The sequence below is a fragment of the Octopus sinensis genome, linkage group LG5, assembly GCF_006345805.1.
Source record: "Octopus sinensis linkage group LG5, ASM634580v1, whole genome shotgun sequence".
Classification (NCBI taxonomy): domain Eukaryota; kingdom Metazoa; phylum Mollusca; class Cephalopoda; order Octopoda; family Octopodidae; genus Octopus; species Octopus sinensis.
Window position 1 is genome coordinate 39,124,692 of NC_043001.1, and position 26,214 is coordinate 39,150,905.

General features: G+C 37.1%; 1 protein-coding gene across 1 annotated transcript in view; it reads right to left on the reverse strand.

The window, feature by feature from the left end:
* LOC115212114 overlaps positions 1-26,214 on the reverse strand; it is a 556,559-nt gene that overhangs the window by 511,321 nt on the left and 19,024 nt on the right. Inside the window, exons 2-3 of the mRNA XM_029780954.2 lie at positions 22,780-22,837; positions 530-799 (exon numbers count right to left, since the gene is read on the reverse strand). Of these exons, the coding sequence (XP_029636814.1) occupies positions 530-799; positions 22,780-22,837 (328 nt within the window). The remainder of the gene's footprint in view (positions 1-529; positions 800-22,779; positions 22,838-26,214) is intronic.

Below are 26,214 nucleotides of genomic sequence, written 5' to 3' on the forward strand. Positions count from 1 at the left end.
AAATACTGACTGAACAGCATATATAGGATAAAATCCTTACAGAGCAGAAAAATCTGTCAGCAACCAGCCATGGGAATCGAACTCACATCCCTTTGATTTCCAGTCAAGTGCTTTACCATTAAGCTAAACTGGTTTACTGACAAATTCTTCTGCAATTTAGAACTTATAAAGTCATCCAGAAACGCTAGATGCAATATAGATTTTGTCATATGTAAACAAACAAGTTTGTTTTTGTGGCACTGAAATGTATTGTAGTACAAGTAGAAAGATATATTTTTCAACACATAAATACTGATAGAACAACATATATAGGATAAAATACTTACAGAGAAGAAAAATCATCATCATCTTCATCATGTATTAAAATGAACATTCTTTCAATGTATTATTGGCAGTATTAGTTTGTTACAACATTTTGTGAATTGACTGAAACTCAAAGTTAGTGTTTATAGAAATATACTTTCTTCATGGTCATAATAGATTAATATTAACAGGAAAATACATACAAATGATTTATATTTGTACTTACTGAATAATGGTCTTGCATAAAATCTTATCTTATCAGTGGTGATTTCACAAACAATTGCTTGCTCAATATTTTGAAGAAGTGTGATGTTTATGATGCTAACATTGTTAGGAAACACATTTGCTTTAATGCTTGAAGTATTATAAATTCTGTTAATGACTGTTCCATCAATTTGCCAGTGTTTAAAGTTTTGCTTTTCAACAGGACATTCAAAAGTTACTGGTTGATTCTTCCTGGTAAATTTTGTGCCACCCTCAATTATTCCAAGAGAAACTGAAGGAAATGAAAATATAAAACACATACAAATCATTTAATAGCTACCTTGTTATTCCTAGAAGTAAATTTTCTAATGCAAGAACAACAACTTGAAATAAATTAAAATTACGAGGATTAATTGAAAAATTCCTTTTAAAGCATAATTTAAAATTAAATGTGAATATATGTACAGAGAATATTTCAGAGAGAATAGGAATCACACCCATGTATCATAGATAATGCCTAAGGCATCAACTTTCTGTCAATGTCTCAAATATTATAATCATATCATATGATCAGGAGAAATGTAAAAGAAATGTAAAAGAAACATGTCAATCAGAAGCACACACCTACTTTAGGATGTGAAATCAGACATTCAAATATGAAGAGATATTCGGTTCCTGAACTTTATTTAAATAAAACAGATGATAACCATTTTGTTCTATTTTCTGTGAAATCTGTATTTGTATTCACATTTAGTTTTAAAATTTAAAAGATTTTATTTGATATATTTAATTGGGCAAAAATTAACAGCGGACAGAATGATGAAGAAGACAATGAAAATATTGATTTCAAATTTTGGTACAAGGCCAGGAATTTCGGAGGAGGGAATAAGTTGATCACATACTAAACTAGTACTTATTTCATTGACCTGGAAAGGATGAAAGGCAAAGTCTCAACCTCAGTGGAATTTGAACTGAGAATGTAAAGCCGGACAAAATGCCACGAAACATCTTGCTCAGTGTGCTAATGAGTCTGCCAGTTCACCACCTTAAAGACAATGAGAATATTAAAAGGTAGGGAATGGTATTAAAAAGTTCCCAGAGTAGTTATCTGTATATATAAAAGGTATGATGTGTGTGTGTTTGTGTGTGTGTGTGTGGACGTAATTTATGCATGTCCTCAAATTAGCATGCATGTCGCTCCAATTTTAGGAGGACATTCATCATGACCCTAGCTGTATTTCATCAACATATTTCTCCCAGCGGCACCAGCATAGTGGTAAAAATGAATTTTCAGCCAAAACTTTTAGCAATTTTCAAGTCGGAGAAATCCATCATTGTTTACAACAGGAGTTAAGTCCCCTTCTAGCTATGAGTAAGGTTTTGTTAAAACTTTTGTTAAGTATTTTGTCGATATACGGGCAACACACACACACGAACATGTATCCGAACAAAACACATGTATGCAATATGTGTATGATCGTGTGTGTGTGTATATATATATTCTTAAAACTTAGTTGTGATCTGAATGTAACCACTTCTGACACAGAGGAGCGGGAGCTCTTTTGGGCATTCTATTTTCCTTGCTGGAAGGCTTCCCAACCCATGGGCAAAGGGGGTTAGATGATGGGGGTGGTGTTTTCAAAGGGCTGGCATGTGCAACCTGATCACATGTGCATGTGCAGCCTGATCAATCCATGCGCTCCCATCACGACACCGATTCTGCAGAACTGAGTTGGGTGTGAAAACCAACTTTAAAGTATAAATATTTATGTTTTTGAATCAACAATATTGTGTTCGGTTAAGTCCTATTTGGGATGAAAAACCAATTAACTGATTCCTCATGGGGTTTTCCATTTAATCAGGATAAAAAAAAAAGAAATCGATAAACCGATTCCTTATAGGATTTCCCAATAAAATTGGCTACACCCCATTTTCAACCATAACTTTTACCGAATTTGATGTATTTTATTCAAACTTGATGCCAGCATTACTTAGGAGTCATGGGATCTTTGAATGCTCTAAGTTCTCCAAAAACGAAAATGAAAAAAAATCGATGAGTTGAAAACAAATCAATAAACCGATTCCTTATGGGATTTCCCAATCAAGTCATCTGCTACTCATTTTCAACCAAAAGTTTACCAATTTCAACAGATTTCGCTCAAATATGACATCGATGTTACTTAGTTTGGTTTGAAATAAAGAACTTGATTAGCTTAATAATCCTAAATTAATCCCGGGCAACGCCGGGCTACACTGCTAGTGTTTAATAAAAAAAAATAACTTGTTTACTTAAGTTTTAACAGCATCTCTTTTGAAAAAGTCATCTTGCACAGCAATACACTGATCCCAGCATTCCTGCCACTATTGGAATTTGGCCTGGAAGTCATTTTCTGTAAGCGAGTTGAGGACTTTCTGTGATTCACTCTTGATCTTGACAACAGTGTTAAAACGGCAACCTTTGAGCTGAATTTTTACCTTGGCAAAGAGATGGCAGTCTGTAAATGCTAAACCTGGCAAATAGGGCAAGTGTGAGAGTGATACCATGTTGTTTTTGGCAAGGAACTCAGATAGGGTGCATTGTCATCATGAAGAATCCATTTCTGTGTGCTCAAAAGATCCGGTTGCTTTAGCCGAATGTCCTCCCTCAGATGCTTCACAACATCGCAGTAAAATTCTTCATTGACTGTCTGGCCTTGGGGGATGAATTCTTTATGCACAATACTGGTGATGTTGAAAAAACAATGAGCATGATCTTGACTGAGCTGTAGCTCTGTCATGCCTTCTTTGGTTATGGTGATGAAGGCCTCTTCCATTGGGATAATGGTTGGTTCATCTCAGGGTAGTACCCATAGACCCAACTCTTATCATCGGTGATGATCCTTGATATAAAGGATGAGTCATCAGTGGCATGCTAATGGAGATCTTGACAGACTTTGACATGATGTTCTTTCTGTTCAGTAGTCAGCAGGCAGGGGACAAACTTAGCAAAGACACACTACATGTTCAATTCAGATGTTAGGATTGCCTCGATGAACCAATATGACAAACCGGCATCAGCAATGTTGTTGTCTTCAGATGATCCTCATGCACAAACTGATGAATTTACAGGCTGACATTCATGGTAGGTCACTCAGATTGTTCCCTATCTTCCTAGGATGTTCTTCCACTTTTGAAGCACCCACACTACTTGAAACTTTGCATACGACTTATTGCCTCATCGCTGTAAGATTGCCAAAGCATGATCAATGTCTCTGTAGCAGACTTCCCAAGTTTAATGCAAAATTTCAGATTGGCTCTTGGTTCCAACTTTCAGTTTATGACAAAATTGCAAAATCTAAGTCGATCATGGAATGATATGTCACAAACTGCATGATCTTGGCATAGTTGGAAAATTGGGAGAATGACTTCATGATTTTCTGAAGGATGAAAGTCAGGTGGTAGTAGCCAATGGGACAACCTCCAATAACACGCAAATAGTGAGTGGTGTTCCGCAAAGCACTGCTTTGGGACCACTGCTGTTCGTAACGGCCCTCTCAGATATACCCTCAGCCACGCAGAGAGCCACAATCACAAGTTATGCAGATGATACAAAAGTTTCACAGGTGATACAGAACCCTGAAGACATTATGCACCTGCAATGTGAAATATACGAAATATACAAGTGGGCTGAAAAGAATAGCATGCAGTTCAATGCTGAAAAGTTTCAAGCTTTATGCTATCAGCATGCAAAATTAAATGCAATACACAATAAACACACTGGACCTGGAGGGATTGCAATCTCAGAAACACAATCAGTACGAGACCTGGGTATTTACATGAGTAATGATGCAACCTTTCATGTGCATGTTGCTAAATTGGCAATGAAATGTAGGCAGCTGACTGGATGGATTCTTAGAGCTTTTAGAGCAAGAGACCAGGAAACCATGATGGTCCTCTGGAGGACACTTGTCCTAAGCTACTTTGACTACTGCTCTCAACTATGGTCACCAACCAGTGTCAAATTATTTACAGAACTTGAGGCAATCCAATGAAGCTACACAATGAAGATGGCTTCTGTGCAGCATATAAACTATTGGGAAAGACTCAAGAGAATAAGACTCTCTTCCTTAGAGCGTAGGCAAGAAAGATATGCCATAATATACATCTGGAAGGACTTGTCCCAAACTTTGGCATCGAGAGTTACACAAATACTAGAACTGGGCGCCACTGCATAGTGCCAAGGACTCCAAATTTGCCATCAAGATGTAGAAGATACTGTGATAGCCTAGGCTTCAGAGGTCCACAGCTCTTCAATATCCTCCCGAAGGACCTGAGAGACCTGCATGGGGTGGATGCAGATGTCTTTAAAATAAAGCTGGACCTCTTCCTGTCAGGTGTCCCAGATGAACCAGCTTCACAGCAGGAGGTGCAGATGAGGGCAGCTGCATCAAACTCTCTCATGCACCAAATGTCAATTGCTAAAAAGCATTCGTGAAGTAAAATCATGTAGCAACACCGAATGGCAGTGCCCCAGCATGGCCACAGCTCGTGAGCTGAAACTAGATAAAATGAAAAAATGAAAATATATATATATATATAACCATCTATATATATCCATATATATTATAATAAAGGGTTAATTGCAACAAGTTGCTCAAAACCACATACCGAAAATATTAGAAATGGCAGCCAAATAGGTCACCATATATATATATATATATATATATATATCCATATATGTTACGAAAAGAAAATATAAAATACACGTGGAAATGTAAGGGTAAAATAAGAAAAATCAACGGAAATGCATATTGCAAATAGAAAAAGGCTATTTATGACAGATAGTGACAAATATATACATTTAGATTGACTGAGGTAGTAATATGAGTCATAAAGGTCATTATTATGAGATGATTATAAGATGATAATAAAGTAAGAGAACAAAATGAACCAATGGTTTACGTGAAGGCTATTCATTGTTTGAATTCATATATATATCATCATCATCATCATCATCATCATTTAGTGTCCGCTTTCCATGCTAGCATGGGTTGGACGGTTCAACTGGGGTCTGTGAAGCCAGAAGGCTGCATCAGGCCCAGTCCGATCTGGCAGTGTTTCTACGGCTGGATGCCCTTCCTAACGTCAACCACTCCGTGAGTGTAGTGGGTGCTTTTTACGTGTCACCCGCACAGGTGCCAGACGGAGCTGGCATACGGCCATGGACGGATGGTGCTTTTTATGTGCCACTGGCACGGGGTCAGGCGAGGCTGGCAACGGCCACGAACGGATGGTGCTTTTTACGTGCCACTGGCACGAGGCCAGTCGGGGCGGCGCTGGCAACGGTCATGAACGGATGGTGGTGCCAGATGAGTCTGGCAAACAGCCACGAACGGATGGTGCTTTTTATGTGCACCGGCACAAGGCCAGTCTGGGCGGCGCTGGCAATGGCCACATTCGGATGGTTCCCTTACGTGCCACCGGCACTGGTAACTCAGCTGCAATTTCCATTGATCGATTTCGATTCTGATCCTCACTTGCCTCAACAGATCTTCACAAGTAGAGTTTTGTGTCCCAAGAAGGGAAGGTATGCATACATGGGCTGGCTACATCCCATGTAGAAGGCCACGGGTTATGGTCTCACTTGTCCTGCCAGGTCTTCTCGCGCACAGCATACTTCCAGAGGTCTCGGTCGCTAGTCATTTCCTCAGTTCGAAGGTCATGCTTCACCACCTCGTCCCAGGTTTTCCTGGGTCTGCCTCTTCCACAGGTTCCCTCAACTGCTAGGGTGTGGAACTTTTTCACACAACTATCTTTTTCACACAACTATCTTCATCCATTCTCACCACATGCCCATACCAGCACAAACGTCCCTCTTGCACACCACAACTGATGCTTCTTAGGTCCAGCTTTTCTCTCAAGGTACTTACACTCTGTCGAATATGAGTACTGACATTACACATCCATCAGAGCATACTGGCTTCATTTCTTGCGAGCTTACGCATATCCTCAGCAGTCACGGCCCATGTTTCACTGCCATGTAGCATGGCTGTTCATACACACGCGTCATACAGTCTGCCTTTTACTCTGAGCATATATCCATATATATATATATATATATATCCATATATATATATCCATATATATATATATATATATATATATATATATATATATATATATATATATATATATATATATATATCATATATATCCATATATATCATATATATCCATATATATCATATATATCATCGTTTAATGTACGCTTTCCATGCTAGCATGGGTTGGACGATTTTGTCTCACGGCTGGCAAACCAGACGGTCGCACCAAGTTCCATTTGTGATCTACAGCTGGATGCCCTTCCTAATGCCACCCACTCCAAGAGTGTAGTGTGTGCTTTTTATGTGCCACCAGCACAGGGCCAGTAAGGCGGTGCTGGCAATGACCTACTCAAATCTTTTAAGACATACCTCTGGCACAGGTGCCAGTAAGTCAATGTTGGTAACGATCACGCTTGAATGGTGCCCTTTCACGTATATATATATATACTAGGAGAGTTACCCCGCGTTGCCTGAGTTACACACAATTGAAGAATGCGACTTTTCTGTTATATTTTCTGTAATGAACTTGAATACCTATGTTTCGAATTTCATCAAAATTGCAGATGAGGGTTATTTTCCCTCTTTACACACCCAAACAAAATTGTAATCATGCCACATGTATCCCATACTACTGATTTTTATGCGCATATTCCAAAATCCCAGTCTTATAGAACCTGTTAAAAGGATTTTGCTCCTGAAAAATGGAGGTCATAGAACTCTAAAATGTGAGAGTTAACGCCCCTATTGGGGGTGGGCATCTGAATGTCAAACCAGAGAAGTTGAATTGTTGAGAATCTTTTTAACTTGGGTCTTATATCTATTGTTTGAATTTTTTTGAAATAGGAAATATATGTTCACTGGGTTTGTCAAGCAACAGGAAACCAAAAGATGAATCATCGCAATAAGCAGTCAGCTACCCTACCCTAGTAGTTACCACTCCCAATGTAGGATTCCTCACCATCCAGGTGACAGGCACAGCCGTAAGATGCATTACAAATCTATAGAAATTGGAAGGGCGTGACCCAACTGAAATAAACATTAACAACTATGTGATGTGAGGGCTAAGGAGAAATGAAAGTTGGAGTTTGCAAACGACCACTATACTGATACATAACTGGACAGAATAAATTTACAATCTATAAATGTCTTTGAATAACCAGTCACTCATCTGGGAAGGCCTTGAAATCAATGTTACCATCTAGGGACTATGTGTGACCGAGTGATAATAAAAAGACCGAAAGGAGGTCTGCAATCAAATAACTTTACTCAACACTTTGCAACTGAATCAGTGGAGGCAAAGATACCTCTCAATTACTTGACAATTTATGCACAACATTGCAGAAATCACAATGTAAGTGTATGTCAAAGCAAACTCTTACACTGTTGTACCACTGAATTACAAATAATGCTCATCTTTTATACTCGGGTAACCCTACAGCTTCCAAGAGAACAACTGTATTCATTTATGCTTAGATAAAGTGACAAAATTGTGGGTGTTAAGTCCCCATGGAGGGGGCTTTCTAACTTGTAAGAAGATGAAATTTTATAAATATTACTTCATTTGTGTCTAATATCTATGATTAAAATTTCATCAACAGCAAAAATATATGAATTGTCATAAGGGTTATGGCCCTTATGCATAGAATATAATTTCCAAATTTCATAAAGATTCATTCAGTACTTTTGACCTAGTTTTGGATCATAAAAGAAATGAGTAAAATTTGTGAGTTAAGGCTCCCATTAGGGTGTTATATATATATATATATATATATATTATTAATATTTGAGGGAATAAAATCCAAAACTTACAAGGAAAAAAAATTCAATTTAGAAGTACTAAATCAAATTTCATACAATATAATATATATCATTATTTTTTTGCAATTTACTTAATCATTGACATTTTGTTGTTATTTTAATGTTTATATTTCTATTATATGTAATTTTCTAGAGGGTGTAATTTAATTGTTCATTTTGAATTGATAAAAGGTGTTTCTTTCTAAATTTATATATATATATATATAATGGCGGTGCCCCAGCATGGCCACAGCTCATGAGCTGAAACTAGAATCAATCAATCATATATATATATATATATATTTATTTTATAGAAGGAGCTTCTACAGGACTAGAACTCTAGAGTTCTAGTCCTGTAGAAGCTCCTTCTATAAATAAGTTAATTTACTCTGCTATGTATTGAGTACCTTATTTACTGTGGTTAACCCCGACTCAACCCGGGACCTACATATATATATATATATATATATATATATATATATATATATAGATAGATAGATAGATAGATACATACGTACATACATACATACATACATACATACATACATACATACATACATACATACATAAATATATAGATAGATAGATAGATAGATAGATAGATAGATATAGATATATATACACACACACACACACATACAAAGATAAATTGATAGATACAACTGAGTGGGCAAACAAAAATATGAGACACAGGCTAGTGCTTTTTTTATGTCGATAAGACTGGTATTTATTCTATTAGTTTGTTCTTGTGAAACCAGTTGGTTATGTGGATGTAAATAAATGAACAGCAGTTGTGAAGCAGTGATGAGGGTGAAACACAGACAAAGACACACACATAAACTTACATATATACATACATATATATATACATATATATATATATATATATATATATATATATATATATATAAAACTGAGAATGTGTGTCTGTCTGTCTGTGTGTTTCCCTAAAACTTGAGAACTACACTACCAATTTCATTCAAATTTTACAAATGCCTTACTTAGGGTCCATGTAGTTTCATGGGCAAAAAAAAATGTTTAACTTCTTGCCTAAGGCGAGCCCATAGCAATATCATATCTTCTCCACTATTTCAGTATTACGTGTTAAAAATGAAACAAAAGCATTTCTCTATTTTATGTCAGATACTTTCACTTTAACAATAGAAATTAGAGATAATAATAACAATTGAATTATATGTAGTAAGTAATAATTAAAATCAAACTAAAGTATAATATAATCGTAACATAACAAAAGTAAAAATAGCAATTGGTATAAAATTGCATCAATGACTTGAACTTGAATAAGTGGTTTCACATGAATGGGAATAAATTAAAAATAAAATTAGCGTGCAGAAATGGAATAGTCCAGATGGACTATTATACATAAAGGACTATAGCTTCAACTGCGTACTGCTTTTTGATTCACTGTTTAACTATTGTTATCACGTTTGTTGGTTCCTCCTAAGGGAAACGTTGTCGTGTTGCATTTGTTAAATAACTGTAAACTGTAACCCTCCCCCTTTGGGAGAAGGAGCTTTGGTTATTGTTTAAAAATTGAATTGTGTCACTGTTTGGGGAAATTGACAATATTTTCACCGTTTACACGGAAGCATTTTTGTTAGAATGCCTTCGATAGAAGAAAGTCCAAAAATGAATTTCGCTGCAGCCATCAGCAGGCGCAAACTCATTAAAATTAAAATGGAAGAAATACAAACCTATTTCGGATTGATCACCGACAAAGACGGTAAATCTAGGATAACACCACCAAACGAAATAAAAAATTAAATTAAAGAAAAGACTATTGTCTATAAAGTATATACTGTAGAGAAAAAAAAATTTGAACACCTGGAGGAAAGCACCATCGAAAAGTGTCTTGGTGCGACTATGAAAGATATCTAACTAGAGGCAGTAAATTCGCCACAATAGAAGCAAGGTTCGAGTCAACGGAGCGTGCAAGGGAGTACTCGACTCGAACCTTGCAAAGTGGAAATATTTTATTTTCACCTTTATATCTGGGATGTAAGACGTCCCGGATAAAAATTTAAAATGTCCCCCCAGAAGTAGAGGTAGGCTAGATTGTAGCCACACTTCTATACAAGAGGGAGGACAAGATATAATTGATCGAAATTGCAAGAGACAGGCCTACAATTCCAGTCTGTTATATTTTTTGAGTATTGTTATCACTAGCGATATCAAGATATAACTTTGTATTTTGTATTTTATGCGTAGATGTATATATACAGATGTACATGTAATATGTACACATACATAAACACATATATACATGCACTAGCACTATGACCCAGCAACGACGGGTTATAATGCTAGTATATATATATATATATACATATATATATATATATATATATATATATATATATATATATATATATGCGATTGATTTGTTTCCGTTCCTGTCTAAAAAATCCATATATATTGTTGTTGGCATCCTTTTTGTCTCGGGAGACAATGGAGTTGCGCATAAAAATAATCTAGTCTGGTTTTTACATTTCATGTATTAATACATCTCCTGCTGTGGCTGTGTAATCCTATCCTGGACAAACACTCCCTCTGGCAGGTGTCACAAATGTAGCGAAGACTTTGCCTGGCTGGTTGTAATGTCATAGTTTTTTGTTGACATCTTTTCTTGTCTTTCCATTTCTCCTCTCTCTCTATGTCACTCCTTTGTGTTCCCTCTTTTACGGTACGTCGCTAATCTCCATGGTTGCTGGCAACTGCTTCCCAGTTGGTAATATTAATGTTGCAGGCATTCATGTCCCTTTTGCAAACATCCTTTTATCGTAAGAATGGTCTTCCCACAGACCTAGTGCCCCTTGCAAGCTCTCCATAGAGTATGTCTTTGGAGATTCTTCCATTTTCCATATGGCTAACATGTCCAAGCCATCTCATACGTCTTTGTGTGAAGAGTGAAAATATGCTTAGTATTCCTGCTTGAGGACATCTTTGTTGGGGACATGATTCTGCCATTTGATGCCAAGGATTTTCCGGAGGCAGAACAGGTGAAAGATATTTAGGCAACGCTCTTGGCATGTGTATGGTGTCCAAGTCTCACTTCCATACAGTAGAGTGCTACATACGCATGCCTGGTAAATCTTCATTTTTGTGGTCTTGGTCAGCTTATTGTTGTCCCATGCCCGTTTGGAGAGTTGGGCCATCACAACAGCTGCCTTGCCAATGCGTATATTGAGCTCAGCATCAAGGGATAGGTTGTAGGTGACGGTAGAGCCAAAATAAGTAAACTTCTCCACCTCCTGTAGTCTGTGGTCTTCAATATGTATGTTTGGGATGTCTCATGTAGCCTGACCCATGATGTTGGTCTTCTTGAGGCTGATAACTAAGCCAAAATTGCCATATGCTTGCTCAGAACAGTTGATGAGCCTTTGTAGGGCTTCTTCTGTATGTGATACCAGAGCAGCATCATCAGCAAATAGTAGCTCCTTGATCAGGACGCTTCTGATTTTGGACATACGCGAGAGATTGAACAGTTTCCCATCACTTCTACTGTGTAGAAACACTCCATCATCTGATGTCTCAAAGGCATGTGACAGCAGCAGCGAGAGGAAGATGACAAATAATATGGAAGCTAGGAACAACCTTGCTTTACCCCATTTTTATTTGGAAGGCGGCTGATGTTGAATCATAGTGCTGTATGGTGCCTTGCATATCATCATAGAAAGATTTGATGATCCTTAGCAGCTTTAGTGGACATCCAATTTTTTTGGAGCATGATGAAGAGGCCTTTTCTACTTACCAAGCCAAAGGCTTTTGTCAGATCAATGAAGACCATATATAATGGCATATTCTGCTGTCTGGAATTTTCCTGAGGTTGGCGTATGGAGAATATCATGTCAATAGTTGATATGCTTCTTCTAAAACCACACAGCAATTCTGGATAAATTCGAGAAGCAAGCAGTTGTAACCTACATGATAACGCGAGCAAAGGTCATTCCAACAGTGCTTAGAAGAGACATTCCACGGTAATGGTTACAATCACCACGATCACCTTTGTTTTTGTAAAGTGTAATGATGTTAGCATTCTGCATATCCTGAGGGACTGTACCCGCTTCCCAGCACTGATACAGAAGCTCACGAAGGTGCTGAAGCAGGATGGTGTTTTTGCCGGTTTTGATGATCTCTAAGGGGATGCCATCTTTTCCCAGAACCTTGTTACTTGCTAGGGAGTCAATAGCCTTGGTGAGTTCTGCTATAGATGGCAGACTGTCAAGTTTGCACATGACTGGCAAGATCTTGACACCCTCGATTGCAGCCTCAGCTACCGTGGTCTCCCATCTATCCATTTGCTTGATTTGGTCCTTCATGAGATCTCCAGTAGTTGATTTCAGAGGGGCTGACTTGGTTGCGGATGGACCGAGGGCCTTCTTCAAACTGGCATACATTCCACGGGTGTCACCACTGTCAGCAGCTGACTGGATACTCTGACACATTTCCTGCCAATACCTATTTGCACAGTGTCTGGCAGTCAGTTGGGTTTTATTTCTTGTCTTTCTGAGTTCTTTGAGTAACTTTGTAGAAGAATCACTCTTGTACTGCATCAGAGTTGCACGCTTTGCTTCGATAACTGTTTCCAGCTGAGAGCGCAGCACTGAACCAATCTGGGTTTTGGCTTTCTCTCATGCTGAAAGTATCTATTGATGTGGTATACACAGCTTCCCTGATATAATTCCACCTACTTTCAGCATAGGAGGTTGGGCAGCTACTGAGGGCAACCTTGATAGAAACAGCAAAACATTTTCACAGTGTAGGGTCCGAGGTTCTGGCAGTGTTTTTTTTTTCAATTCAATTCAATTATTATTGGCTCAAAAAGCAAAAGCAAGGCCATGTAGGGGGACAGGGAGGGTGGTCATACAAAGCGTTCAGGCCATTTCTGGTCAAGAGAGACTTTGAACCAAGTGGTCATCGGCATCTTCACTATCTCGTCTGGCAGCTTATTCCACAGATCCGCAACCTGGATGGAGAAAGCCCCTTTCCTTCAATTGAGATGAAATCATCATAGACAGAGCTTTTCGGAATAATTCCGCAGCCCACGCTCTGGAGCAGGAGTGAAGAACAGCTCTTTAGAGAGGTTACACTTTCTGCTTATGATGTTGTGAGTATTCCGAATGACCGTCGAAACAAAAACAGAACTCCACGTGCTTTGTTGGCGTGTTAATGCGTGGTTGGCCCATTTTCTTGGAGTGATAGACTTTTTAAGGCAGAATCCTCACTCTGCTTCTTATTAGCGAATGATCTGTGTCACAATCCATGCTGTGGTATCTACGGGTAAGTTGAACAGAATTCAGAAAGGATCTTCGTGTATTGATGAAATCCAGCTGATGCTAGTGGTGAGATCTTGGATGTCTCCAAGATGCCTTGTGGGATGTCTAGCTGGCAAAGAATGTGTTGGTGATGCACAGGTTATGGTATGTGCAAAATTCAAGTAGTCTCTGACCATTGTCATTCATGTTGCCAATACCAAAACACATACACTTACATATATACATACATATATATATATACAATTGATTTGTTTCAGTTCCTGTCTATGAAATCCATATATATATATATATATATATATATATATATATATATATATATATATATATATATATATATATATATATATATATATATGTATACACACACACACACACACACACACACACACACACAAAGATAAATTGATAGATACAACTGAGTGGGCAAACAAAATATGAGACACTGCATAGTGCTTTTTTATATTTCGATAAGCCTGGTATTTATTCTATCAGTTTCTTCTTGTGAAACCAGTAAGTTATGGGGATGTAAATAAACGAACACCAGTTGTGAAGCAGTGATGAGGGAGAAACACAAAGACACCCACATAGACTTACATATATATATACAATTGATTTCTTTCAGTTTCTGTCTACAAAATCCACTGACAAGGCTTTGGTTGGTCTGAGGCTATAGCAGAAGACACATGCCAAGTCACCACACAGTGGGACTGAACTGAGGACCATGTGTTTTGGAACCAAGTTGTTACCACACAGCCACGGCTGCACCTATGTGTGTGTGTGTGCATGTGTGTGTGTATGTGTGTGCGTATGGGTGTATATATATGTATGCATGTATATATGTGTACATATTACATGAACATCTATATATATATACATCTAGACATATATGTATACTTATACATGTATATCTATAGAAATACATCTATACATATATGTGTATACATATACAGCTATACATACACATGTATACATATACATGTATACATATACATCTATATATATATACATGTATATATATATACATCCATATATATACCTGTATATATATTAGAAGAAATGAGGTAATCAGAAGATCAGATGGTTCATATTTACAGATATTTATTTATATATTACATTTTTTACATATATATATCATATCATTCAGATCATTAGCGCTTTCTCCCATTCTAGTGGGGTTTTCAAATAAAAATAATTCCTTTGTGGGGAATTTTAATCATTTTATAAAGTTTCTCATAGTGGTGGGGAGGAACAAGACAGCACAAGAGGGTGAAGTGGATGAGGAGGTAGTGAGAGAGAGAACATGTGTGTATGTGTATGTGTGTGTGCGTTTGTATCTGAGGCTAAAGAGAAAGAGGGGAAGGGAGAGGGAAGAAGAAGGATTTCTTTTGGCCTGCTGGACCCCAAGGGAGTTCTAAGAATTTTAGCTTTGTCCATTTTAGTGTTACTGAGTGTGTGTTGGTGGGTAGGCAGGCCATAAATTACACCTTTTATGATTTTGAGGATGGTCAAATGCCATTTGGGGTCCAAGAACTCTTTCTACTTTGTATGATCGTTTTGTGGAGGTGTGTGTGTGTGTGTGTGTGTGCGTGTGTGTGTGTGTACGTGTGTGTGTCTCTGTGTGTTTGGAGAAGGGGAGAGAGACAAAAAGAGAAAAGGGAAAATAAAAATAAAAATAAGGGAGGGAGGGGAGAAGAAAAAAAAAATTTTTGTGTTGATATTTATACCACTACATATATATACTCAGACTTATACATGAAATATTTGAAAAAAAACCTTTTATCGGTTCAAAATGAACAACCAAATTACACCATCTTGAAAATTGTATATCATAGGAAAGTTAAAATTAAAGTGGCAATTAAAAAGTAAAGATGGAAGTAAATTATAAAAATAATAATATAATGTATATAACAGGCAATATATATATATACATACACACATATATATATACACATACAGACATATACTAAATGTTCTACTATATTAGATTGTAAATCGAAAGATGCGTCCTTCAATGTCACTATATATATATATATATATATATATACATGCTTACACATGAAATATTAGAAAAAAACTCACCTTCTATCGAATCAAAATGAACAATCAAATTACACCATCTTGAAAATTGCATATCATAGGAAGGTTAAAATTAGAATGACAATTGGCAAGTAAAGATCAAGTAAATTACAAAAACAATATAATGTATATAACAGGTAACATATATATACACACACCTATATATTTATATATACACACATATATTAAATGTTCTACTATATTATATTGTAAATCGAAAGATTTGTCCTTCAATGTATGTTGAGTAAAGTTTCAGCCATTTAATTTGGGGGAGAACTTAGCTATGAAATATTTTTCCATATTCCTCCTGAAAGAGGTGTTGTTCTTCGGACACTTGTAGAAGGGAAAGATCTTAAATTTTCCTTCTCCACATGTAGCTAGGTGTGTACTTAGTGGTATTTTGCGTAGTTCTTCCTGCCGAATATGTTGTCGGTGAATCCTGGCTCGCTGGCACAAAGAATTACCAGTTTCACCTACGTAATTCTCCTTGCACGTGGGGCAGGTTATGCAGTATATGACGTTCTGCATCTTGCAGTTCATATCTGCATTTACTTTGAATATGCCGCCATTTTTAAATCTCATCTCTCTGTTACCCTCTATGTATTTGTAGGTGGGGTTGCTGCAGATCCCACATCTACCATCTTCGCGCTCTTTTGCAAAGAATTCCGTTTTAGTTTCTGAAGAGAATTTCGCTCTTGTTAGGTGTTTCTTTAGGTTTTTGTCCTGTCGTCTACTGTTTTTTATGCTATATTTGTTTAATATGTTTTTCATTTTGGAGCTTTGTAAGGCTATTGGTAGGTTTGAATGTATGGTTCGGAAGATATTGGTAACTCCAGGGTTGTGTGTGTTTATAAAAGGGATAGTGTTTTCTTTGTTTTTTGTTTTGGGTGTCCTGAGTTGTGCGATGTCTAGTTTTAATGATCTTGTGATTCCATTTTCTATTAGTTTAAGGGGGTATTTTTGCTCTAGGAGGAAGTTTTTGAGTTCATCTAGTCTTATTAGTCGTATTTGTGAATCAGTTACTATGCTACATATTCGTCGTGCCATACTATATGGGATGTTTCTTTTTGTGTGGGATGGGTGGCAGGAGTGAAAATTTAAGTATTGATGTGAGTCAGTTTTTTGTCTGTTGTGACGATGGAGTTGTGTATTTTGATGTTGATGTCTAGGAAGGGAAGTTCATTGTGGCTGATATCAAATGTGAAGTTAATAGATGGGTGCAGCGTATTGAGGATGTTGTGGAATGTTTGTAAGTCCTCTTCTGATCTGTTCATATATACATACATATCACCATGTTCCAGGGAGACAAACTAGAAGTAGTTGATAGCTTCCACTACCTAGGTGACCAAGTCAGTAGCGGGGGTGGGTGTGCTGAAAGTGTAACTGCTAGAGTAAGAATAGCCTGAGGAAAGTTTAGAGAGCTCTTACCCCTGCTGGTGACAAAAGGCCTCTCGCTCAGAGTAAAAGGCAGACTGTATGATGCATGTGTACGTACGGCCATGCTACATGGTAGTGAAACATGGGCCGTGACTGCTGAGGATATGCGTAAGCTCGCAAGAAATGAAGCCAGTATGCTCCGATGGATGTGTAATGTCAGTGTTCATAATCGACAGAGTGTAAGTACCTTGAGAGAAAAGTTGAACCTAAGAAGCATCAGTTGTGGTGTGCAAGAGAGACGTCTGCGCTGGTATGGTCATGTGACGAGAATGGCTGAAGATAGTTGTGTGCAAAAGTGCTACACCCTAGCAGTTGAGGGAACCTGTGGAAGAGGTAGACCCAGGAAAACCTGGGACGAGGTGGTGAAGCACAACCTTCGAACTTTCGGTCTCACTAAGGAAATGACTAGAGACCGAGACCTATGGAAGTATGCTGTGCGTGAGAAGACCCGGCAAGACTAGTGGAGGCCATAACCCGTGGCCCCTACCTGGGACGTAGTCAGTCCACCTGTGCATACCTTCCTTCTTGGGACACTTGTGAAGACCTGTTGAGGCAAGTGAAAATCAAACCAAATCAAAATAGATGAACATCAATGGAATTTGTATCTTTGTGGTACCAGTGCCGGTGGCACGTAAGAAAACCATTCGAACGTGGCTGTAGCCAGTACCACATCGACTGGCCTCTGTGCTGTGGGCACGTAACAAACACCATCCAATCGTGGCCGTTCGCCAGCCTCGTCTGGCACATAAAATCACCCACTACACTCTCGGAGTGGTTGGCGTTAGGAAGGGCATCCAGTTGTAGAAACACTGCCAGATCTGACTGGCCTAGTGCAGCCTTCGGGCTCCCCAGACCCCAGTTGAACCGTCCAACCCATGCTAGCATGGAAAGCGGACGTTAAACGATGATGATGATGATGATGATACATATATATACATATATATACATCTATATGTATACATCTATATATATATATATATATATATATATATATATATATAAAGTTAATCCAAACAAGAAAACACAACAACGCGAGGACGTGGAACAAATATAGTATTATTGGACGCTCAGGAAAGATATATATATACACATGTAAATGTAAATTTAAAGTAATAAGGTTGAGAAATTGAATATTAATTTGATTAATATGAATTGAAAACCAGTCGTGTAGCATATAAGACCATAGCAGATCTTCTTCTAGCAAAATGGATGTCCACTGTTAATGGTTCATCACTCTTACATAATAGTCTGACTTTAATAGTTTCAGTATTAAAGTGAAAGTATCTGACATTACAATAGAGAGATGTTTTTGTTTCACTTTTAACACATAATACTGAAATAGTGGAGAAGATATGATATTGATGTGGGCTCACCCTAGGCAAGAAGTTAAACATTTTTTTGCCCATGACACTACATGGACCTTAAGTAAGGCATGTGTAAAATTTGAATGAAATTGGTTATGTAGTTCTCAAGTTTTAGGGATTCACACAGACAGACACACATTCTCAGTTTTATATATATTTTGGGTAGGTGTCTTCCGCTATAGCCCCGAGCCGACCGAAGCTTTGTGATTGAATTTGGCAGGCGGAAGTTACTGCCGTGTGTGTATATGTGCGTGTAGGTGCTTGTGCCTCTCCAAAAGAGAGAGAGAGATATCCATATATATATATATATGTGTGTGTGTGTGTATATATACACATATATATATATATATATATACACTGACCCGCTGTTCTTGAGGAGACCTATTGAGTCAACTACGTCTACACCAACATCAAAATAAAAATCAAATGGAAATTGTAGTTAAGATACCTGTGCCGGTGACATGTAAAAAGCACCGTCTGAACGTAGCTGATGCCAGCGCCGCCTAACTGGCGTACTTGTTGGTGACACATAAAAAGAAACAACCTATTGTGGTCGCTTGCCAGCCTCCTCTGTAAAAGGCACCCACTACACTCATGAAGTGGTTGGCGTGAGGAAGGGCATCCAGCTCTAGAAACACTTTCAGATCAGACTAGAGCCTGGCACAGCATCCTGGCTTGCCAGACACCGGTCGAACCATCCAACCCAACGGGCGTTAAACAATGATGATATATATATATATACATATATATATACATACATATATTGTTATATTTCTGAACCGCATGCAGTTCTCAGGTTACAGCCATAAAGAAAGGATCAGAGTATACAAAGGAGCCATGAAGAAATTTGATAATATATTATGTAATGATAGGAATGGGATTTGCCCACTCTATAGGAACAAGTCATGGAACACTATAGAAAGGACAAAAAAGAAAATAGGGAAGGCCAACTCTTGGTATGATAGCCATAAATACCAGAGTGTCATGTTCATTGACACCACCCCTGGAGGTGAACTGGCGTACCGCTTTAGAAGGACCCTAGACAAACTTAAGCTAAGGATTAAGGTTGTTGAAAAGCCAGGCAACCCTATCAAATCTATAATTGGTAGAACCTATCCTTTTAGTAGAACTCCCTGTACTGATAAGTACTGTACTGTATGTAGATTTAGCCCACAAACAAACTGTAAAGCCAGAAATGTAGTCTATAGTATAAGATGTATAGAGGGACGATGCAGTAACAAGACAACGACATATGTAGGGGAAACGGCAAGAAGTATAGGAGAGTGGGTAAATGAACATTGGAGACAACTCAAGGAAGGTAAAAGCTCATCGATTCTGTACCAACATGCCGAACAGGAACACGGGGGATCAATCAACAACATAGAAATTAAAATATTGTCCACACATAGAACAGATGCAACAATCAGACAAATTACAGAAGCTACACACATAATAGAAAATAAACCTAGCCTGAATAGAAAACTAGAATGGAACAATAGCACACACCACAACATATGACGGTAGAGGATCCCGAAAACATAATAAGTACACAGATAAATAAACAAATAGAAATAAATAACTATTTTTTTTTTTATTTATTATTATTATTACTAGTATTGTTGTTATACATACATACATACAAGCATATGTAATGATAATAATAAAGGGATGTAAACACATGAACAAAATAAGAATAAACAAATACAACAACAAAAACAAATTACATGAACGTATATAAACAGAAGATACAAATATTACAGGCATCCCCCACACACACACTAAATAAACATAGACGCACATAGAGATATAAGCATGCGCAAATGAAGACATACAATAGAAATACAAAATGGCTGACGGTTAGTAAGGAGAGACACAAAAAAGAAAGAAGAAAACAAAACAAAGGACCACTGATGCAGTCACAGGAGTGTGACGAAAGAACTCTGGCCGAAATAAGATTAAGATTAATGTAAAGAACTAAATATCCCTGAAGCAAAATAACACCAAATATTTAGTGCATGTTTTTTTATTGGCTAAACTGACAAAATGACCATTCCGTAATATAATAATATCTGTTTCAACACACGACTTCACATAAAAAATCTTGCACAGCAAATATATAAATGTACATACATATATATATACTTATATATATATACATACATATATATATATACATATATATATGTACATATATACACACATATATATACATATACATATATATATATATACACACACACACTAATACATATATATGACATATACATATATATAGACACACACATATATATATATACATATATATAGATCTACACACACACACACACACACTCACACACAGACACATATATCTTCATCATCATTGTTTAACATCCACTTTCCAAGCTGGCATGGGTTGGACGATTTGACTGAGGACCAGCGAACCAGATGGCTGCACCAGGCTCCAATCTGATCTGGCAGAGTTTCTACAGCTGGATGCCCTTCCTAACACCAACCACTCTGAGAGTGTAGTGGGTGCTTTTATCTGCCACTGGCATGAGGGCCAGTCAGGTAGTATTAGCAATGGCCATGCTCAAATGATGTTTTTTACGTGCCACCTGCATGGGAGTCAGTCCGGCGGCACTGGCAAAGACCATGCTCGAAAGTTTTTTCCCATGTTACTGGCACAAGTGCTAGTAAAACGACACTGGTAATGATTACGCTCAAGTGGTGCTTTTTACGTGCCACCGGCACAGAAGCCAGTCAGCTGCTCCGGCAACAATCATGCTCAGCTGGTGCTCTTAGCGCCCCACCGAATTCGATTTCGATTTCATTTGCCCTAACAGGTCTTCACAAGCAGAGTTTAGTGTCCAACTAAAGGTACGCATAAGTGGGCTGGTTATACCCCTGGCATAGGCCATCGGTTATGGTCTCACTTGGCTTGCCGAGTATTCTCACGCACAGCATATTTCCAAAGGTCTCGGTCACTAGTCATTGCCTCAGTGAGGCCTAATGTTCGAAGGTCGTGCTTCACCACTTCATCCCAGGTCTTCCCAGGTCTACCTCTTCCAGAAGTTCCCTCCACATTTAGTGTATGACACTTCTTCACACAACTGTCCTTATCCACATGCAACACATAACCATACCAGCTATCCTCATCCTTTCTCACCACATGACCATACCAGCGCAGTCATCTCTCTTGCATACCACATCTGATGCTTCTTAGGCCCAACTTTTCTTTCAAGGTACTTACACTCTATTGAGTATGCACAATGACATTACACATCCATCGGAGCATACTGGCTTCATTCCTTGCGAGCTTATGCATGTCATCAGCAGTCATGGCCCATGTTTCACTGCCGTGTGGCATGCGTCATACAGTCTACCTTTTACTCTGAGTGAGAGGCCCTTTGTCACCAGCAAAGGTAAGAGCTCTCTGAACTTTGCCCAGGCTATTCTTCTTCTAGCAGCTACATTTTCAGCATACCTTCCCCTGCTACTGACTTGGTCACCTAGGTAATGGAAGCTATCAACTACTAGTTTTTCTCCCTGGAATGTGGGGGAAGTTGATTTCTGCATATTTTCAGTGTTTATTGCTCCTGAGCATCTGCCACATACAAAAACTATCTTCTCAGTTGGCCTTTCTTTGATATAACTGAACCAGTTATGTGTCCATAGCTTATACTGGGTACATCTTATAAAGTTTCTACCCACGCCTTTCCTACAGATCGAGCAGGATTTTATATATATATATATATATATATATGATGGGCTTTCAGTTATATCTGCCACATCTACTAAGAATGCTTTTGTTGATCTGAAGCTATAGTATAACATACTTGCTCAAGGTGTCATGCAGTGAAACTGAACTCAAAGCTACATGTTTGGAACACGAACTTCTTAGCCATGTCTGCACTTAACTCTTAAATCACACAGCCATAACTGTTCCAATATATAGTAGCTATGAAAATAGCTGTAGGCTAGTCAGGTTCAAATCAATCTGCTATAAATAGCAGCCAAATTCACCTCAAATCACCAATTATCACCTTAATAAGGAAAATGAAGCTGCAAAAACAATATGAAATATCAACATATGCAACACCTTTAAACATAATTTATCAGCACTGGCCTTAGGATTAAACAGCAATAGTTATGATTAAATTCTACAGTGGATACAAATTTATGACAATTTAAAATTCTGAATAAAAATGTTTATATAAGAAACATATTGTTACTTACCACAGAAGCATTGTGCAAGGAACAAGTATTTCAAATATAACGGGTTAAATTCCATTATCTACAAAGAAAATGATAAATACTGATAGGAACAATTTCTATAAATAGTCCGTGATGCAAAATAATAGTGTAAAAAATAATTTAACATAAATCATAGGAACTTGTCTTTGCAAAAACAGGAACCCATGAGCAAGTATTATCATGGTGAAATTATGAAGAGCAGTATAGAGGATAAGTAATAAAAATACTAGATACAGTTAATCTGAAAAATGCAAAGAAAAAACAGTGTTTTGTTTAGTCATATTTTAAGCATCTTCCATTACACTCTCTCTTTCAAATATCTCAGAACATCCAAGTAAAATATGATTTTCTATAGGGGTCACTATGAATTTTTGAAAATATTTAAATGTAATTTCTATTGTACATTTTCTTGGAGAGCATCCCAAAACAAACATTTTGATACCTCATTTGTGAAATTTGAATGAATATTTTAGGAGATATGACAACTTGGGTGGCCAGTGAATTTGTAAAAAATCTTGCCTAATTAGCCTACATGAATAATTGAGCATTTTGTAATATATCTTTGAAACTGAGGTGATAACCAACTTTGAATAACACAAATAGGTGCCTTTCTTTTTCTTTTTTTAAGGTTTTTGAAAATAAAACTTTGTTTTGGGAGCAATTTTTAAAATATTTATGTAAAACCTATTTTGTTACATGTAACAAACAGTCAATTTCAGTGTTTTCAGACTAAGCTAAATTCAAAAGTACAAGTCACAAGGACTTGAGTTTTGGCATATTTGTAATAGATGCAAGCTAAATAAATCCTGAGATTTGGGATCATGACACCATTTCAATACAATTTTAATGAACTATTAAAAATGGCTATAAGCAGCAGAGTTTGGGATCAGGATGTCCATTTAAGCTGAATTTTGATGGGTTTTTTCCAATTTTCTTTTCACCACCACCTTGGAAATGACAGGCAAGGTATGTTATAAAAAGATTTCTTGAAAATCTATGATTTTTTCCAACCTCCTTCCCTCCCCTCTGGACTGATTTTGGCCTCTTTTTTTAGTACAATGTACTTAAAAAAACAAGAGAAACGTTTTGGTTATGAAATGATCTTTGAAAACATTTTCAAATGAAAAAGTGTATGATTTACAGAAGATTTAGCTGTTGCTTCTAGCACATGACATGATGACCTGGCACCTTTCTCAGAATTGCATGTAGACCCAGATTAAAAGACAAACAAAATGTGAAATCTAATTCCTTGCTTTAGCATTAAAAGCTTGAATTAAAGATATTAAAAACATCTGTAACATAGCAAACTTGTTAGTAGGAGAGAGAGACAAAAACCTAAAATGAATATTTAAACACTACTACACATTATCCAACTATATTCAAAATTGGGAAAGAAAATGCTTCATATTGAACCTAAATAGTCTACAAAATAATATTCATTGTACAATATAATTGTGTTTGCAAAATTTTACCAATATTTCTCAAAGGACAATGAAATTTACATGTACAAGAATATCCACAAGGTATAATTCAGACATCAATCTCCACACTTTGTTACACAACAAGAGGGAATAAAGATTCACAATACAATCATTCTATGCTAATTATGGGTTCTAGAAGTCTGAAGCAGCTCAATTTAGTGCATTTTTCTATAGAAATATGTTTACTTAGTAATTAGTTCATTTCTTGAAACTCTGGCTCAAACCAGAGCCTTGGATTCTGAAACCTCAGATTTGTGTTGTGTTTGACCTCTAACCACAGAGGAATATGTCACTTTGACTAGTAGTGTCAGTGTACCACTCTCTTTATTGACTTTGCACTTTTTCACCATACTGTGGCCAGATTCAGCAATGATCATATCTAACTGGCAAGTAATTTTTCTTTCTTAAGACATAAAAATCTTGAAGAAAATGTATTATTTTCTAAGTGAAAGTTGATAAAATTTTCACTTTTATATGTCATAGGGATTATTTGACCTACTTTCACTGATTTTTATATCAAAATAAAGCGGTAAAAGTCCTTTTCATGACAGTATGATCTGCAAAAGAATCAAGTAATACTGTTCCAGCACACTGAACAAAGATGAGAGCTACCTTTCAGTAGTCAAAAAAAAAAAAAAAAGGACAAACTTTGTGAATGGGTGGAAATACCAGGGTGATTAAAGGAATATGGCATAATATGCCATGAGTCGGATTTTGATTCAAATTATATGAGAAGAAAGTTCACATAGAAAACTTTCAAATGAAATATGATTTTGATAAAAAAAATGATCAAGCAAATAGTGTATTCTTGTATTGTCAAACTGTACTTGTCTCCCTCCTATGGTGCTTTATAGTGATAGCTTTCCAGAGTCAGCACTGCCAGTTACAACATTTGCAAATGAATATATCTAAGTAAACAATGCAATTGAAGAGAGAAAATGTAGGTAATGGGTGTATTTACATATTTCAAGAGTTATTGCTCTTTCATTAATACCACATCCAACCCACCAACAGTCCATGAATACATTGCTTAAATACCCAATAAGTTCAACAGTGTGACACAACTGGATAGACTAATTTACATATTAAACGCATTCCTGGCAAACAGTACACACATATAAATTGCTGGCAAGGTCAGATTATATCATTTTGCAACCATAATATATGATACTATACTTACACTAGTATAGTATATGCTATACTTACACTAGTATAGTATACTATTACACATCCAACAGACTATGTTCGGTTCATTTAATTCTACTCTTCATAAATCTGCACTCAAAGAGGCCATGTCTCACTTTTAAACAGCATCAAACTTCATATACAAGCAGCATACAGTCCATCTTACACTCTGAGAAAAAACCCTTTGTTGCCAGCAGAGGTAATAACTTCTTGAACTTCTTCCAATCAGTTCTTACCTTTACTACTATGCTCTCTGATCCCCTGCCTTTTTCATTTATTAGGTAATATAAGTTATTAACTAATCCTAGACAGCTCATCAACCACTCTATAGAATGATATGAGTGGAATTTTAGTAGTGATTGCCTTCTACATTGTAAGGTGAAAGAGACTTTACCAGCTGAATAGTTAGATAGAACAGTGTTGGAGGATATAGCGTGAGTGAGAGAGGATAGTAAGAGTGTGACTGAGATAAGAGGGCAAGTAGATAAGTAAATAACAGCCATGGGTTAAAATATCTGATACAAATGAATTGTTCAATGTTCCCATCCCACAATGTTGGTCTACACCTAAACAATGGATTGGGAATTTCTCATGGCCGCAATGATCATACTCACTACCTTTAGTCAATTAAGCCTCAAAATCACAGTCATGACTGATTTGTTAAAAGTCAATTTTAAGATGTTTCCCTAGATCTAAACTTTCACTCTAATAAACCATACCATAAACGCAACAAGAAATTTAACTGCACTCA